This window comes from Saccostrea cucullata, unplaced genomic scaffold, assembly GCF_032062105.1.
Source record: "Saccostrea cucullata isolate Sc308-1 unplaced genomic scaffold, CSIRO_AGI_Scuc_v1 ctg194, whole genome shotgun sequence".
NCBI lineage: Eukaryota > Metazoa > Mollusca > Bivalvia > Ostreida > Ostreidae > Saccostrea > Saccostrea cuccullata.
The window spans coordinates 162,273-180,496 of record NW_026939778.1 but is presented as its reverse complement, the minus strand read 5'-3'; the positions used below and the strand labels follow the sequence as shown (position 1 = coordinate 180,496).

The 18,224-nt window shown below is 33.5% G+C and overlaps 1 protein-coding gene across 2 annotated transcripts in view; it reads left to right on the top strand.

Moving 5' to 3' along the window:
* LOC134253917 (sonic hedgehog protein-like) overlaps window positions 1-15,551 on the top strand; it is a 67,841-nt gene extending 52,290 nt beyond the window's left edge. For both annotated transcript variants that reach the window (XM_062736491.1, XM_062736492.1), the window contains 3 exons: window positions 3,025-4,110; window positions 11,845-12,106; window positions 13,664-15,551. In XM_062736491.1, coding sequence (XP_062592475.1) covers window positions 3,802-4,110; window positions 11,845-12,106; window positions 13,664-14,316 — 1,224 coding nt within the window. In that variant the 5' untranslated portion in view covers window positions 3,025-3,801 and the 3' untranslated portion in view covers window positions 14,317-15,551. The remainder of the gene's footprint in view (window positions 1-3,024; window positions 4,111-11,844; window positions 12,107-13,663) is intronic.
* The last annotated feature ends 2,673 nt before the right edge of the window (window positions 15,552-18,224 follow it).

The following is an 18,224-nucleotide window of genomic DNA, read 5'->3' as shown; positions in this document are numbered from 1 at the left end:
CATGATCGATGGGGGAAAGGCCCGGACTGAGTGCGAGCCATGATTATGTGGTGATATTCTGCTGTTGGGGGTAATCTGTAACTATTCTGGGCTATGACATTTGCCATCTTGAAAATTAAACGGCGGCCTTAGCAACGTGCCAACGGCACAACATGGAATGCCAAGATGTTGTCCCGTTTGTACTGCCCTGTGACACGCTCAGCAACAACATGTCTGTTCTACCGGCAACAGTGATGCCACCCCACACTAATACAGATTCCACCCCATACCGATCATGTCTTTAACGTTAATGTCGTGGAAATGTTCGTTACTTCGGAGCCAAACCCTCCTGCTTCTGTCAAGGAAGTCCACGATAAATCTTGACTCATATGAGAACGTACATTACATGGTTCCATAGCCATTTATCCAAGCGTTGATGGTGACGACGCCATTGGAGTCGGGCCCTAATGTGGCGATCCCTCAAACAGGGAATGGCATGAGGACGTCGAGCGTGTAAATGAAATCTGTACAGTCGATTCCTGATGCTCTGGCCACTCACTACCAAGCCAGTATCCCTTTGAAGTTGACACCTTATCTAATTTACTGTTACCAAAGAATATAAGAATATAGTCATTTTTCCTGGTTAGAGTTGTCTCGCCTTTCAGAGGGTCAATGACCCTCTCTCTCTCTCTCTCTCTCTCTCTCTCTAAATGATGATGATAATGATGATTATTTTATGATGTTGATGATGTGAACATCTCAGCGTACGGGAGGATGCTATTTACTCCACTGTATATTGAGTTGGTTATGATGATCACTTTTTACTTAAATCGTTATTTTATCTCGATCTTAAAGTTAAAGAGCTATGAATTTCTATGCTACTCAGTATATATAAAAAAAGTTTCTCTTATGTGAATGAAAGAAAATATTTCTTCAAATGAGGTCATAAAAGAACACATACTAATTGGATAACAATGAAGGAAATGGTGATGTTTTTCGCTCGACAGTAATAAAAAAAAACTTGATGGAAGAAGCACACTGGTGATGCTTAAGTTTGTCATTGAATTAAAAACTAAAAATAAAGAGGCCGAATCAATAAAAGTTTAATGGCGTTATATGTGAGATTGAAATATAATAAATATAAAGTTTGAATACTTAATCAATAACTTCATTAAGAACGACTGGCGACAAAGGGACAGCATTACGTAATAGAACCGGAAGTTAGTGAAATGGCGGAATAAGGGATTATTTATGTGCTATTGAAAATAAATACAAATGCCTATTGGTCGCTTAATGTGCGATCTAGTAGGAGATAGATATGGCAAAATTGTTTACTGAAAAGCATATTTTGGTAGAATGTGCGTTGCATTAGTCAAAAAAGAAACCTGCAGGAGAATTTTTTAACGCTATTTGCCAGACATGTTTAAAAATAAATTGATTACAATGGAGTTCCTAATATGGATTGTAAAATTGGCATTGTTCTAAAGGCTAGATTTCACTAATAGAAGTCAAAATTAGTTTGAGCATCTACGCATTTTTACTGAAGAGAATGGACCATTTTAACATTGAAAGTTTATAGTTCAGTTATACATGTGTTAAGCATTTGAGGGGGTTATTTGAGACGGTCGTTTCGTTCCACATTGAAAGCAAGACGTCCATTTCACTATTGAGATTTTTTCTGGGTTGGCCATATTTGGCAGTTTTAATTATCACACATCTGTATTTTGTGAACGATCCCACCGCAGATGCCTTTCAAAGAATGAAAGTGTATTGCACTGCCCTGCTGGTAATTAAACCGTACAATAACACAAGAACATGGTTTGTATAGCTAACTTTTGATCAGGAGAAAATTTTGTTTGAAGTATTTGAAAATCAAATTCTTTTTCAAATAGGTGTATGTAAAAAGAATTTATGGTCAGCGAGCCTAATTTTTGGAAATGAACAAATATTTGAAAATTAAAATTCATTGCCCAGGTTTGTATTTAAAGAAATCTGAATTGATATTCCCAGTTTTACAATATTTATTTAACTGTTATTAAGTGACCAATTTGTTTACACTCCTTTTTGCGACCAGAAATCTATGGGCAGCTACGTCATGCCGAGAGGTTTCTTTAAATCGCATTTCTTCTCAGGCCCTGCTCGATCTCATAACACATGGACCCCATAAACCGTCGGACGATGCAGTAATAAGTACAAATACATATCACTACCATTGCGTCGTGATACCCACATTGAAAAAAAGTGAAAGCGAGATAAAAATAAAAGAAATCGCGACTTTCAGCCGTTTGAAGTATTGTAAGAAAAAATAATTCTCCGAAGAATTAGTTAAGATATCAAATCATTTGAAGTTTGGATATCTGCTGCGGGGTACAGTTTTAACGACATTTTAATTTGGTTGGTTATATTTTTGGAGGCCAATTTTGCAGGAACTGTGAGATTACCATGTGAAGTGATAAGTGCAGAGAGAATAGCGATAGAAATGGCTATCAGGAATGGTACTCAGACATTTATAGTTTTATAATGAGCTGTTGCCATTCTTCAATATAGATTTTTCTCTATAAAAAGAAGTATTTGGTATCGTCATAAAATGTGTGTTTAGAAAGATATGTGATTTTTGAGGTGTGTGGGAAAACGAAGATCGTCCCGTAAAACGTGTGATCATTTTCTTTGTGACTTTGATAATCCACTGTATAGGTCTAAATTTGTACCAGAAATTCCTTCAGATTATAACATCTAATGTAATTATTATTTTATCATTTATGGAGCTTGGCTTCGAAAGGAGAGGGAATTTCTTAAATAAGGATCCATGGTGCAGAAATCTAATTCCTTTTTATATTAACTCTTTCTACATTTATAGATGTCAATCATTTCAATGAACTGTCACAAAGCCTATAGCCAGTCGGTAAATTGAATTAAATTTCGAATAAATTTTTAAGCTTGTAATCGGATTGCTAGTTCGGTACATTAAATTATTATTCTTTTTTTGCTTTATACTTTAAATATGATACAACATTTGTAAAATGTGGATTTTAATTGTATTTTCAGGAATTCTTTATTTGGGAAAAAATGGAAAACCTTCACCAAAAATAATTCTACAGATGTAAATGCTGAAAAAATATAATTTAGTGAACTTCAAAGCGGTTAGAACTCAATATTTGAGTGTCGCAGAAAATTATGAAGTGAAAGGCCCAGAGAAGGTGGATTTAATGATTTTAAACAAGAAGGATTTTTATCAGATAAAGCACGAAGATGTAACTGATTGACAGATGTACGGTCTTTTAAAGTGGGCTGTGAACTTATGGACTGGGTAGATTTCTATTGGTTCAAATTATCTGATTCACTCTACTAGTGGCTTGTTAAACAGTTAAAAAGGATGTAATCACTAGTGAACGAGGGGAAAAAATACAAGGAGCAGGGCATGTACACACCCATAACCAATCAGAATCCGTCTACTGGATTATTACGGACAGTGACGGAGACTTAAGGATATTAATATAGATATATTGAACTGCGCCACCAGTGCTTTATGATTAGTGTGGTACTGTTATAGTATATTATGTGAAGAATGAATGAATAAAAAGGAACAACTCTTGTACGAATGAGAGAAAAAAAAATTGTGGGGGACAAGAGAAAAAAACTCATTAAACCTAGGAAGTTTTCAAAAATTGAATCATGATTTTAAATTAACAGCAAAATGTATTACAGAGAAAATCCAGAGAAATCCACGAAGGCTTATAAACAGGTGCGAGAGTTAGCACGGTGTTCAGCGTGAAAGTGACGTTACAGGCAACCATCATCGAACGTAGACCAGGGGATATAGGTATGCGCTCTACCGCGGTACTCTCCGCGCTACAAACAGCAGTGTTTGCGTTTCTGATTCTTACCGGACCCTCCTTGCAGTGCGCCTCCCCTAGGGGGTCGGGGAGGAGGCACAGGACCGGAAATAGGACTCCTCTAGTGTATAAACAACATGTGCCCAACGTCTCGGAAAATACTCTTGGAGCCAGCGGCTTGGCGGAGGGACGCATTACAAGGGACGACCCCAAATTCAAAAAGCTGGTTACAAATGACAACCCGGATATCATTTTCCGAGATGAAGAAGGGGACGGTTCTGACCGAATCATGACACAGGTAGACTTTCACTTTTGTTGTGTTTCCCTTTTTAATAAGTTAGTGTAGATCCGATGGCTAATTCCTGGATTTGGAAAGAAAAACAAAACCCTTTTCATGTCCCTAATCCGACGACACGAGTAAATCTGACGAATTAGGATATGCGAGAGCCATTAAAGCCCTTGTAAAGTAAATGAATTAGCGCCGTATACTAATTATCTTAACCCTGTCCCAACATCAAGGAAACGTTAAACCTGCATTATGCAACGTCAATGTCATTTCCACTTTTTTCTCGAGGGTTAGGTTTTTTTATGATCCTGTCTTGCGTTCGATGGTTACGTATTTAGATACATTAAGTGTTTTCTTTCTTAATTTGTTACCATAATTAAAATTATTATCAACAAAATCAATTGACCTTAATTCACTTGAAACGTGTACTTCTCTCGGCGATTGTAAGAACGAACAGTTTGTTTCCGTAGTTTCACTATCTATAACATCTTGATAACTGGTTCTGTTCCAAATTTATTTTTCTTTCAAAATGGTATTAACCGTTTCCCTGCTTAATCTTCATTTTTAGAGTCGGATGCTTTAACATCGATTTTCTCTTACTTAAATATCCAAGGAAAAAAAACGGTCGTCACTTTCTAAGTGTGAAGTCTAGATCAGATTTCCTCCAGACTAATTTCACTGTTTTCGCACTTTTTGGTCTCTTTGCATAATATATATGCTTATTTGACTTAGAGTACGGTTGTGAAAATGATAAGAAAAAATCCGATAAATTCATCATTTTCCTAGCAATGTATGGAAAAATAGCACAGTGGCTTATCAATGTCAATTTGCGTGAGAGGAAGATAAAACGAGACAGTTAGGTAAGAAACTTGCTGTCATTATAACTGGTGATATCAGTTATACATTGGATTCGAAAAAAAAAAACAAATGAAAAAAAAAAGAATTAAGTTCATTATTCCTAATTTTACATACACTAAGAAAAATTATACGAATTAATGAACTACATGGTACATAACACTAACGCAAGCAATTTGATTCCAGTCTAATATGGTTTATAAGATAATTTTCTGTCTTCATCATCATTCTTGTAAGAGGAACTTGTTGGATTCTCTTAACACTTTTTCTAACTAAGCAAAGAAAATACAGACAAGAACCTTGTGTTGATAATTTTCAATCGCTGCGTTAATGAAAATCTGGTAACGGAACTTAACAACAGCTTATGTTCAAATCAACTTGTGGTTACCCCCCAGCTTCGTAGATGGGTTGATACCTAACATGTAGACAGAAATATTCTTGCCTCGGGATCGATGTACAATTAAATTTAATATCCACAACATCTGATTAGTCAATCGCTAGAAGGCGTTTAGTAGCTTCATTTCAAATTATCGTGGCGTCTGGGAAATATTTTTGAATGAAATGGTTCCTATGAATTATTGTTTCTATAATTAACACAATGTTACGTGTAATCGCATTTTTGTTTACAATGATTTTAATAATTCTGCTTAAAACAGACCTTGCATCCTGCTGTTTTTGTATTTTCTTCTTGTCAATACCAATAAAACCACAGAAGTCTGAAATAATACAAAGTGTATTTATTTCAAAAGTCTTCCGATGATTTGAAAGTGCATTTATTCATGAGAGTATGATTCATACAAATTTAAGATAAGTTGGCGGACAATATAAACTTTTTATTAATAAGCATCATTTTTTTCATTCAATTGGGACATCAAAAGTGACGGTACGTAGGACATACTATCCGTCGGCTGCTCGAGCTTCAGGACGGCGGAGCTGATAAAAAGTCATTGACTAATATTCCCCAGCGCAAACGCACTTCATAAAACGTCTACAGTAGTATATAGATCATTTTTGTTAACGCTTTTGTGAAGATAAGTTTAATAGCAGTACAATTGCCATAACTTATTTTCCTCTATCCCTTGTTTGAGTTTTTTTCAAAGATCCCTCTGTATTATTCCTTTTACTTCTGACATTTATAAACCTTAATGCAATTTCCTTTACTGTATCTCAAAAGCAGAAGATAATTTGCTCAGACGCCACGTGACACATAGGGCTGCAGACGATATAAAAGTCAAAATGATTAACAATGAGTTTACTTGACACAAAACAAGCCAACAAAAATCAATGACAAAGTATGATTTGGTAAACAGGTCAACAAATTCTGTTTTATAGGGGTACTCTGACAACACAAATATTGCAGGTTTAAACTCTAGCAGCAATCCCTCAAAAGTCAAATAAAACTTCTGCGTCAAATTCTCATCTGTAAGGTGGAATTTTTTCTAAATTTACTTCTTATGTTCAAAACTATCTTATTGTTCTTGCATTACCACCCATTCATGAAGTTGCAACCAACTTTTGAAATTGTCTTACGTGCATTAAATTTAAAACACTTGTTCTTTTAATTCTATTTGAATATAAGTAATCAGTCTTCTTATATGTTGATATTAGATAATAAATTATAGATTAATTTTTTAATCTACATACGGAAATTCATTTGTTATTTAAATAATTACTACTTTATAGTACATTCTACATGTCGTTTTTAACACACATTTTCTGTGAGATTTATAATTATTTCATTCAAATTTTATTGCTTGTATTTTCTAATTTAAAAAGCCACAGAAATTTTAAGAAAACCTGTAACTTAAATGTAGGTTAAAATTTCAAATTCTATGCATTTTCCCGCTAAAAAGTAGTCCAAAATCTCATCTGTACTATCTTGGCTTATATTAATGGACTGCTAGTATCTTTCACGGGCAATATTCTCGAAATATCATGCAGGCACATTAGCATGTGCAGTTTCATTTTTTTTTTTCCATTAATAAATACACTTAATACCCGGTACTAGAAAAAGATCTCTAATTTAAGGTCACTGGTGATTAATTGTGGCCTCTATCAATCTGATTCAATTGGACGCTTTATTACTGATTGTACCAGACGATCGAAATTGATTGACATCTGTAAAGCTTCGGAATGACAATTCTTGTTAGCACGATATTTGTTCATTTCGTCAAAACACTTTTTAAAAGTTAAATGTTTTGTTCAATTTTATTTTCAAAATGTTTGATTAATAAAAGGTTCCTCCATCACAGTCTTTTTCTCAAGACCACTTGCAGAGAAGCTTGTTCAAAATATGATGAAAATATGACAGAAAAATTTTTTACAGCTTGATTCAATTAAAAAAAAGATTCTTTGAAATACTATTAATACCCAGCAAGTTATGATTTTCTTGAGCATCTACTACTACCACGAAGCTATTGCTAGAGATTTGATGTGAAATAGTCGTCTAAATGTGTAAATACTGTATGATATCTCAGAGGGTAGTTAAACTAAATTCTGTATTCTTTGGTCAAGAGGTTTAAATTTCTATCAATGACTGACCCCTTCTTTGTCAAATTGATAATTAACTTTCCAGAAAACCTAGTAAATGGTGGTTGAACATTTAGCTTATCACATTTGATACCTGTTCAGTTACATTCATGTGCAAATTTTAACAACTTAATCTCCCTTCACGTTCATGTATTGCCCTTTCTTTCATTTTATTAACTGTATAAATGTATGATAATCTAGCAATATAGCATGTGGACTGCGCTTGTTTTGTTAAAATGCAAATGTTCTAAATCTTCCTTCAGAGAGAGATTCTTTGAAATCTTCAGAAGACGGACTGCGGGGGTAGGAAACCTAGGGTTGTCCAAGGGTCGGCTTTCGTCAACAATCACTTAGTATTTTTTGAGTTAAACCGGACAATTTATATTTAAAATCATCTATTAAGTATTTAGTAATTTAGTAAAAATCTGCAATCACACAATTATTCAATACACTTAATTCATAATTTTGAATGGTGATAAAGAATGGCACCTATTTGTATACTGTACATGAAAATTCATAGAACAATCGTACAAGTAAAGTTGTTCTTGTTTTAAAATTTCAGGCGAACAGATTTTATTTATCTTTTTTCCATTGAATTTCAAATTCAGGACAAAATTATCTATTTAAAAGATAAAATAATAAATAATTTAGATACTTTAATGCTCTCAAAGTTTACAAATTCCTGTATAATTAAAATAAAATTCCGATAACGGGGAAGGGAATTAATGACAAAGTCAAACTGGCCAACCTCGATCAATCCGGACTGTAAAAACATTCAATCAAATTAAATTCCTCTACTTAATTCAAAAGGCTACTTTATCTTGTATCGTAATATAAAACCAGACCTTAGAATCATTGACTTATTCACAATGGAAAATGTGTGAGATGCTTAGAAGGTACGTGTTGCTTTTTTGAACAATTAAAAGTGCCTCTTGCAAGGTCACAGAGGAACGAGTATGATCAGAAGAAAACAGTCAGAATTAAGACCTCAAAAAGTTGTTCTTTTCTGCTTAAAGGGACAAGGTTCTGAAATGATTAAAGACAAAGTCTCTCAATGGATTAGACTAATACCCGCGTCTTGCCACAAAGTGCATTTCCTAACCCCATCTACGATATGCACATAAGAAAACATGTTTCCTAGTGTCGGATTTCTTTTTGTCTATTTTTGTCTGCACTTTGGACATTTTTTTAATGTTTTAATCAACACCTCAGTAATGCGTGATAAAACTGGACCATCTTTTTATTGTTGAAAAGAATTAAAGATTCGAGGAAAATAAATTGGAAAACGACAAGCTAATTTTTCAGCCGTTGGTGAAAAATTAAGATTTGATCTACCAGAACTGTTGGGTTAGCTTTGATAGAAAATATAATATCCCGTTACATGACATAATCTAATGTGTACAGTCACATACTAGAAATGCTATTTCCAAATTCCATGTTCATCAAACAGGTGCGGGACAAAACGAAGACATCAATCTATGTTTTGTTTGTTTGTTTTTTAATGAATTGTATTTTGGCTAAGCCTTCTTATAAACTGGAATATGTGAATTCTACATTTAATGATATTCAAAATCTGTTGTTTTATTTCTCCAAATATTTTTACAAAATTTTCTTTGTTTTTTTAATCGGGCTCAAAAAGCCAAATTTTATTTTAATCTGACACAAAGTACTGAGGCGGGACTGAGCTTAATGTAGTCCTTATCTTCGATAAAACACTTTATTCGTATGACCTCTTTAATACGATTAAACGTGCTGTATCGGATTTTGTTTGTACGATTTGTGATTGAACACACGAATCCAAACTCGACAAACTTTAAATTTGTTTCAAATGCAAATATTCAATTAATGAGCTTATGTAATGAGTTCAAGTTAATAAACCGTTAATTACTAAACACCTGGCTTAAATCCCATGCCATTTCACTGGTCCAGGTGTTTTAAATTCATCTAAGGCATAAAACATAAAATATTACTGAATAAATTTATCATCACAGGTATTTTATTTTTCATCGTGTTAATCATTAATTAGCAAATAATATTTAATATATAAGCCAAATACTTAAAAATCATTGCGAGCCTCGATGTTCTTTATTATAAAATTGCAATTTTTACCATTCACAATTATTTTTGAAGGCTTACTATTAAAGGAATCTATTTTTACGAAGTTTAAAGAGTAATTAGCATGAGCGCTATATTTAGAATGGAAACAGTTATTTTAGTGGAGATAATATTGACTCTTTCAACAAATTAATGAAGAAAAGAACATGCAGTGCAATTAATCGTGTGTTTTGCGGATTTTGCATCTTATGATGGCGCAGCTCTACTGCCGGTCGGCGTGCCAAACATGAAATGTGTTGTTAGCCCCGTACACCTTCAACTCAAACACAGATCACTTAACTCAGATCCCCGGATAACACTGTTTGACTTCATTTAATAAAAACACCTCTCGGACTTGTTATATCGACATTTTTCAAAGTACAGCAATCCTAGCGACGAAATGCGCAAGCAAGACTTCCGCCAATGCTACTCGCTTGCACTATGACATAAGCGATGCCGTTTATTATCACAGATTGGTATTTGTCGACTCTCATCGAACGCACTTCATTTTCCCGCAATAAATCAAATCACTACAAATAGCCTGATTTGTGAGCGCTGTTTTGAGGCATGTAAAAACTGTTTTAACTTTCCTATCTCGTTTTCTTGTCGCTTTCTCTAGTTTACTTTTATGGCAATGTAAATATAACACAAAATCTAAAGATTTCTTGATACTACATTCTGATGTAACCGACATTTTTTTCAGTTACTATTTGCTCAGCGCAGCTTTTAAGAGCCTCATGAGAAAGTGATCTGTCTTTTGCAAACATGTTAGATCTTACTATTTGAAGATTTTTTACGATATTACTAAGTCAACATCAAAAAGTTAAACTAAACACACAAAGTGAAATACAACATACGTTTTATAAGATGGGGTATATATCCGTTTCAATATTTAAAGGCAATGCGAAGTGAAATGTTCCAACATATACTTAAAATTTTATAAATATAATAATTACCGAAAAACAAACAATTGCCCCGTCCTTATATTGGGAGAGGCAGCGATATTGACCAAGAACGGTGTACAATGTCTTTACTCAATATTTATAGTACTTCTACTTCAAACCTTGCTTGTTTACTTCACCCGTTTGATCTCTGTGTTTATTTTTCAGTCTAAAGTACCTACCTATAAAGAGAAAAGGAGCCCTTGTCCATTCCATCATAAAGGGGACATCTAATAAATTTATATTTACCTCGCGGTTAACACAAAAATCAAAATACTTGTATAGTTCATCATATTAAACATTGACACGAAAGATTCTGTTAAAATGGACCCCAGAATGACGCGTATGTTAAAATATTTTTTCTTTTCGTGTTTTATTTTTATTATACTATATATAATATATCTTGATAGATAACCATAGAGTCACATGTAAATGAATGGCGGACACAAAGATTTTGGGATATAAGATCATGGAGACCAAATAAGTCTACCATAACCATAATGAATACGACTGATGATGTACTGTGTACATAAATGATTCAGTAGGTGATAAGAGTTCGCCTGATGCGACGCCCTCTCGCCTCATGTGAGGCTAGCATGAATACCGAGGAATTCCGTATAAGAGATGTATTTACGACAACCAAAAATATAGGGTTGTTAGGAATGGTAATCCCAACTTAAATTTACATATTTGTAAGTCGTTTAAATCAGGGGTTTGTGCAGGAATGTTTGTATAGTAATCCATAGCGTCTAAACATCTTTATTGATATGAAGTGCATTTAAGTCTTATGAAATAAAAACGGCAGTTTTCGGATTTTCTAATTCTTCTGCATTATTGGGAAATATCTTGTCCTGGAATAAATTACTTTAGAGATTATTGTAGATTTGGCGGCTTGTCTACCACTGGCAGTTTTCAAAACACGTTAATCTGTCGCCCTATTCTGCTGCATTAATACTTCAAAATGAAGAATGACTGAATCCTAGTTCAAACGAAATCTATTGCTCTTCACTTTCCAATAAATTTTTGTAATACGAGAATTCACAAAGCGGGCATTGTAAACGCTTTGAAAGAAAGTGTTAAAAACTGAGAGTCTCTGTCGTTTGGTTCGTGATACAGAAAACAGGACGTGATGAGGATGTTAAAACCGGGGTGATGCACCTTAAATACTCTGTCAACCTTAAGCTGCGATTTTTATTCTAGCCCACCTCCCCCTCCCTCTTTAAAGCGCAATTTTATATTGAATAAGAGATAATTTTTTGTTCTTTACATTGACTAGAATGTTTCTGCTACGTAGAGATGTAACATCTATAAATGGTTTCTTTTCTAGAGATGCAAAGACAAACTGAAGATTTTAGCAATATCAGTCATGAACACGTGGCAGGGGATCAAACTTCGGGTGACCGAGGCCTGGGACGATGATGGTCATCACGCTAAGGACTCCCTGCATTACGAGGGGCGAGCCGTGGACATCACAACCAGCGACAAGGACAGAGCCAAATATGGCACATTAGCAAAACTGGCGGTGGAAGCCGGATTCGACTGGGTGTACTTCGAGTCCAGGGGTCACATCCATTGCTCTGTTAAATCAGGTAAAATTTGCAGATTTTTCCATATAAGTTAAAGTACTGAATCAGTTACAATGAGTTTATTGCCACTTTTTTATCATTATGAATTCAAGTTAAGCAGTTCACTTGATATTTGTATTTTTATTGTTAATATTCTTAAAGTTTGTGCGCTTGTTGATCTATTTTTAAGAACAGATTGATATTTGTATTTTAATTGTTAATGTATATACCATTATAAAGAGTAACTGATTTCAGAAATCTTGGTATTTTCTAAAGAGATTTTTCGATAATTAAGATTCAGAAAGTTTTCAAATTTATAAGGTGATATTCGAAATGTTAAGTGTAAACATTATATGACGTTTATTTAATTTTTTTTAAAAACATGTAATGTAATAACTATTCCTAAGACAAACATTTCTTTATATTTAAATGACTATAATATGTAGTTATAACTTATAAGTACTTGAAGGTTAAATAAATGACGCTGTATTTGAAAACGGAAAATCCCTTAAGGACATCCAAACTTAAGCCAAGCTAATGTTATCAGTAACTTTCAAATTTGGGCGTGTAAGTTGACAAAAGTCTATAAAAACAATCATAGAATCATCCTTTTGTAAGATCGTCACAGTATTTGTTGACTTGAAAAGGCAAACAGTCTTTTTAAACTTTTCTTGAAATCTAATAGCACCTAAACATCAATTGTTTGAACAAATATTTCACATTTCGAGTGTTTCGATGCTAAATATAAAGATTGTTCATACATTGAAATCAATAGAGAATTAGACCAAGTTCCATGTTTTCGGTGTATCCATAAGTGAATTTAGAAATCTTAGATCTCTTATATGACTAAGACTTTTTTCAAGCGATTCCTATGTTGACAAAACGTCAAGTATTTTTTCTAAAAAGTGTGTGACAAACAAAGTTAAATTAGTTTCACTTAAATGTAACTCGGAAAGAGAAATTACTTATTAAACCTACAATGAAATATCCAAAAATGAAGATGTATAAATAAGATTATTTTAGCGAATTAAATAGTTTTTGACAAGAACTCTTTGAAATATTCCAACTAATAGATTCGATAGATTATAACATTAATTGTGTTAAAAAATTTTATAGTTTTTTTTTCTCTGCAAAGCAAAGTTCCATCTAGGGTGTCTTTTCCCTGTCGTCTGTCCGTCTATCACTGTTAAACGCGAAGAAATATTACTCTCAATTTTAGAAACATGTTACTCATGGATTTTGAAAAATAGTTGACATATCATGTATACCGTTTATAAAGACTTGCATTTTAGCTATTGCAAAATAACTCTTATTCGAAAAAAATTAAACAAATACAAATCAATAACTCAAGGCAACTCAACAAACTATGATGAAATGGTCACAATTCCAGTTAATGTAATTTTTAAAACATCTTCAACTATACCTGAAGTCCATATTGCAGAGGATAACAAACATGTATGTCTTGCAAAATTCTAATGAATTGGATTCGTGTCTAAGTCCATAAATTTAGATATGCATTGAACTCATAGATGGATAGAAATTACTTTTCTTAACCTATTATTTTTTCAAATATATTTTTAGATTCCTCAGCAGCAATTAAGATTGGAGGATGTTTCCCACCATTGGCTACTGTGTATACGGAACATAGTGGGACAAAGAACATGGAAGATCTTCAAGTCGGCGACAAAGTTCTGAGCTTAACAGCCAACGGAAAACTCGGTTACAGCGAGGTTGTATCGTTCCTTGATAAGGACCAAAAGCGTAGTGGACTGTACTTTACTATTACCACAAGTGATCTAAGAACCATAACTCTTACTGACAGACATCTTATTTATACGTCTGTTACGAATTCATCTTCTATCGAATCTTTTGTTGCAAATTACGCACAAACAGTTCAAGCTGGTCAATTTGTTTTAATCAGTGGCGATGATAGTGAAATCAGATCGTCACTAGTGACACACGTGACGTCACAAACTGTGAATGGTGTTTATGCACCACTGACTTATGACGGGACCATTGTTGTGAATGGTGTCGTGACGTCATGTTACGGTGTAATCAATAGTGAACTAATCGCACATTTTTCCTGCAGCCCTCTTAGATGGTTCCATACTTTATCAAAATACATTCCATTCATATCACGTGATACGGAACAAGATGGCGTCCATTGGTACGCGGAGTTCCTTTACTCAATGGGAAGAGTCTTACTTAGTCCGGATTTGCTCTACATTGTTTGATTTGTAATATTGTCTATGTCTTCTTATGATAATAAGGCTGTGACAGCAGTATCTTATGTAACTTTAATATTTTTACAATACAAATCTTGATGAGACTTTTTTTGATGATGTCTGGTGTAGGAAAATGGCTGAATTTTATTTTTTTTTCTCCTGAATGAAGACAGCTGGATTGTTATCTGTATGAGATGTTTAATCTTTAGACGATTATGGTCTGGGTTGTATATATAAGTTCATAAGTTATAATTTATTTTTATTTATTGTTTTAGTAGCCATTAATAAATTCAAAATTCGTTATATACTTCTATTTAATATTGATCAACAACCTCCTGTCTCCTTGTCGCACTATTGTTGAATTTATAATGAGTTATGATAACATTGATTACACTAGCTTAATTACTGATGCCTCGGTTACTTTTTATGACAATGTGTCGTCCCATCTTGATGAAGGAAAAACTATAAATAATACTGATTTTTTTAATGTCATAACTACACCCATAAATTGTACAATCACATCAAATTAGTCAAGTCGATCGCTGTTTTCTGTAGCTATAAATAACATTATCTTTTAGGTGCAAATAGGACATTGTTAACTATCCTCAATCATCTTTTGATGCCTGCTCTAATACTAGTTTTCTCTAAAATGTATTCTTTTACCGGGCTGTTAATACGCAAAGCAATACTTTTATATCCTTAGTGTTCAATTGCTTTGTGACATTCCATCTGTATATTCTTTGTACATACATGTAAAGGTATTTCATGAAATTTTTTCGTTCCAAAGAATGAACAAGTAATATTGGTGCATGCGTCCATTTTACTTCAAAGAAATTTTAAGCTTTTAATTTTGAGCACAAAAGTCATGATAAAATAATGATTAAGACTGGTTGCAGAACTTACGACAAATTAATATTGTTTATTTAGATAGAAATCCAAAGCCTTTTTTTTAACTTAAATTATGATTGAATTTGAGTGGAAGGAGATCTGAATGTTGGTTGTTGGATGGTTGATTATTACATTTTATAGTTGAAATACGGTGGAAGTTGGTGCTATTGCTTGTGTTGTTCAATTGTTCAACTGCACGTGTTCTGAAAATGAATCAGCTGCATTATGTTTATAGTTATTACAAGTCGTTGTACAATGAAATGTAATATTGTTATGTAAATTATTTTTCTGACGTCACAGTGTGAATGTCATGTTTTAGTCTGCAAAAATGTTAGAATAAAAATATCTTCAGCAAAGACATATTTTCTTGTTGTTTTTCTCCCTATTTTATACATTTACAAACCAATGTGAAAAGACGTTGAAGGCAGTATATTGATAAACCCCTTGTTTCAGGAATTCAAATTAAAGGCATATGATACAAAAAAAAATTGGATGCCTGGATTGGTATATATTTTTTGACCTAATTTCATTGCAAATGATACAAATGATAAATTTCTAGAATATAAAGAAATTGTAAACCTTCTGTGACATTCAAAATTCTACCCTTCTGAAACATCCTTATTATTCTATACAAATATTTTTCACTTCAAATTCCATTTTTTGTGCAATTTTGAATTAAAAAACAAGATGTGTTTGTAAAACACTGATGCCCCCGTATGGCAACATAGCAAAGATTAAGCTTTTCTTAAATGCAAATTTAATTAATTGGTACCAAAAGTAGGGTATTCTCACTGGAAAACAATTGTGAAATTTGAAAGTAAGCTAATGTTAAACTTTTTTAATAATTACAAAAATCTCCAAGGTCAATGTCAAAAGGTCAATGTAATAAGTATCAAATGAAAGGTCTTGCCACATAAAATACTTTTGTAGAGCATGAAAGCCCTAGCCCTAACCGTTCAGAAGGTATGGTAAACGTTCAATTTCTTAAAAAATAGGTCAACCTCCAAGGTCAAGGTCAAAGGGTCAAAGTTATTGTTATTAAATGAAAGGTCTTGTCATAAGGATCAAATATGTAAAGTATGAAAGCACTAGCCCTAACTCTTTAAAAGTTATGGTCAAGGTTTGCTTTTTTAAAGTAGGTCAATCTCAAAGGTCAGGGTCAAAGTTGTTGGTATCCAATGAAGGGTCTTCTCACAAGGATTACATGTATGAAGTATGAAAGCCCTATCCCTTACCGTTCAAAAGTTATGGCCAAGGTTAAATTTTTTTTTCACAAGTAAGGAAATCTACAAGGTCAAGGTCAAAGGGTCAAAGTTGTTGTTATCCAGTGAAAGGTCTTTTAACAAACATTATATATGTGAAGTATAAATGTCCTGGTGTCTACTGTTCAAAAGATATGGCCAAAGTAAAATTTTAAAATTTTCATGTAAAAGTGGGTCAAACTCCAAGGTCAAGGTCAAAAGGTCAAATTTGGTGGTACCCAAAGAAAGGTCTTGTCATAAGGATCAAATATGTAAAGTATGAAAGCACTAGCCCTAACTCTTTAAAAGTTATGGTCAAGGTTTGCTTTTTTAAAGTAGGTCAATCTCAAAGGTCAAGGTCAAAGGGTCAAAGTTCTTGGTATCCAATGAAGGTTCTTCTCACAAGAATTACATGTATGAAGTATGAAAGCCCCATTCTTTACCGTACAAAAGTTATGACCAAGGTTAAAGTTTTTTCACAAGTAAGGAAATCTACAAGGTCAAGGTCAAAGGGTCAAAGTTGTTGTTATCCAGTGAAAGGTCTTTTAACAAACATTACATATGTGAAGTATAAATGTCCTGGTATCTACCGTTCAAAAGATATGGCCAAAGTAAAATTTTAAAATTTTCATGTAAAAGTGGGTCAAACTCCAAGGTCAAGGTCAAAAGGTCAAATTTGGTGGTACCCAAAGAAAGGTCTTGTCACAAGGAATACACATATGAAATATGAAAGTCATAGCTCCACTAAATCAAAAGTTATGGGCAAGGTTAAAGTTTTTGCGGACAAACAGACAAACAGAGAGACAGAGAGACAGACAGACAGACAGACAGACGGAGAGACAGACAGACAGACAGACACGACAAAAACTATATGCCCCCGAAACTTCGTTTACGGGGGCATAAAAATGAAAAATCTACGCGGTGAAACTTACTGGTTTTATTCATTATAGCATGACCCAGGTTGTTATTTTCAAAACTTTTGACAAAATTTTGTTGGTATCATCTGTCCTTAAACAAAAAGGCTTGACTGTTTTCTTCAACGGCAAATTAGTATATATACAGATCGAGGATAATGCATCAATATCTGGGATTGTATTCTAGTTCTCTCATATTTGAATGATGAAAGCTGATTTGGGCCTGAAATTAACTGTAAAAGCATAAATGGCGATTAAATAACCAAATGGACATGCAAGGCGCCTTACTTGTTTATAATATGACACCACTAGACCAAATTAACAACAGATATTTTAGGAATGTAACATTAATTCAAAATTGTTTTTATTTATTTATTTGTATGAATAATCACTACAAAAATTACTGTACATGGATGTACATAATATGACATGATGAACAAGATTGTTTGTGAATCACTGATGTCTCCGTTTATGGCAGTTCACAGCGAGGGTTGAAATTTCTCAAATGCATGTCAAACTCCAAAGGTCAAGCTTAAGATCAAAAGGTCAACGTTGTTGGCATCCAAAGAAAGGTCTTATTACATCTGTGAAATATGAAAGTCCTAGTAGTAACGATTCAAAAGATATGGTCAGGTTTAAGTTTTTTTTAAAACTGGGTCAAATTCTAAGGTCAAGGTCAAAAGGTCCAATATTTTACGCCTATTGAAATGTCTTGTCAAAGTGAATATACATCTAAAGTACAAAATTCCTAGCAAAAGCTATTCAAAGTTAAGGTTCGGAAAATTTGATAAAAGTGGATCAAACTCCAACATCAAAGTAAGGAGGCCAAATTGGTGGTATCAAAAGAAAGGTCTTTAGTTGTCACAAGAAATAC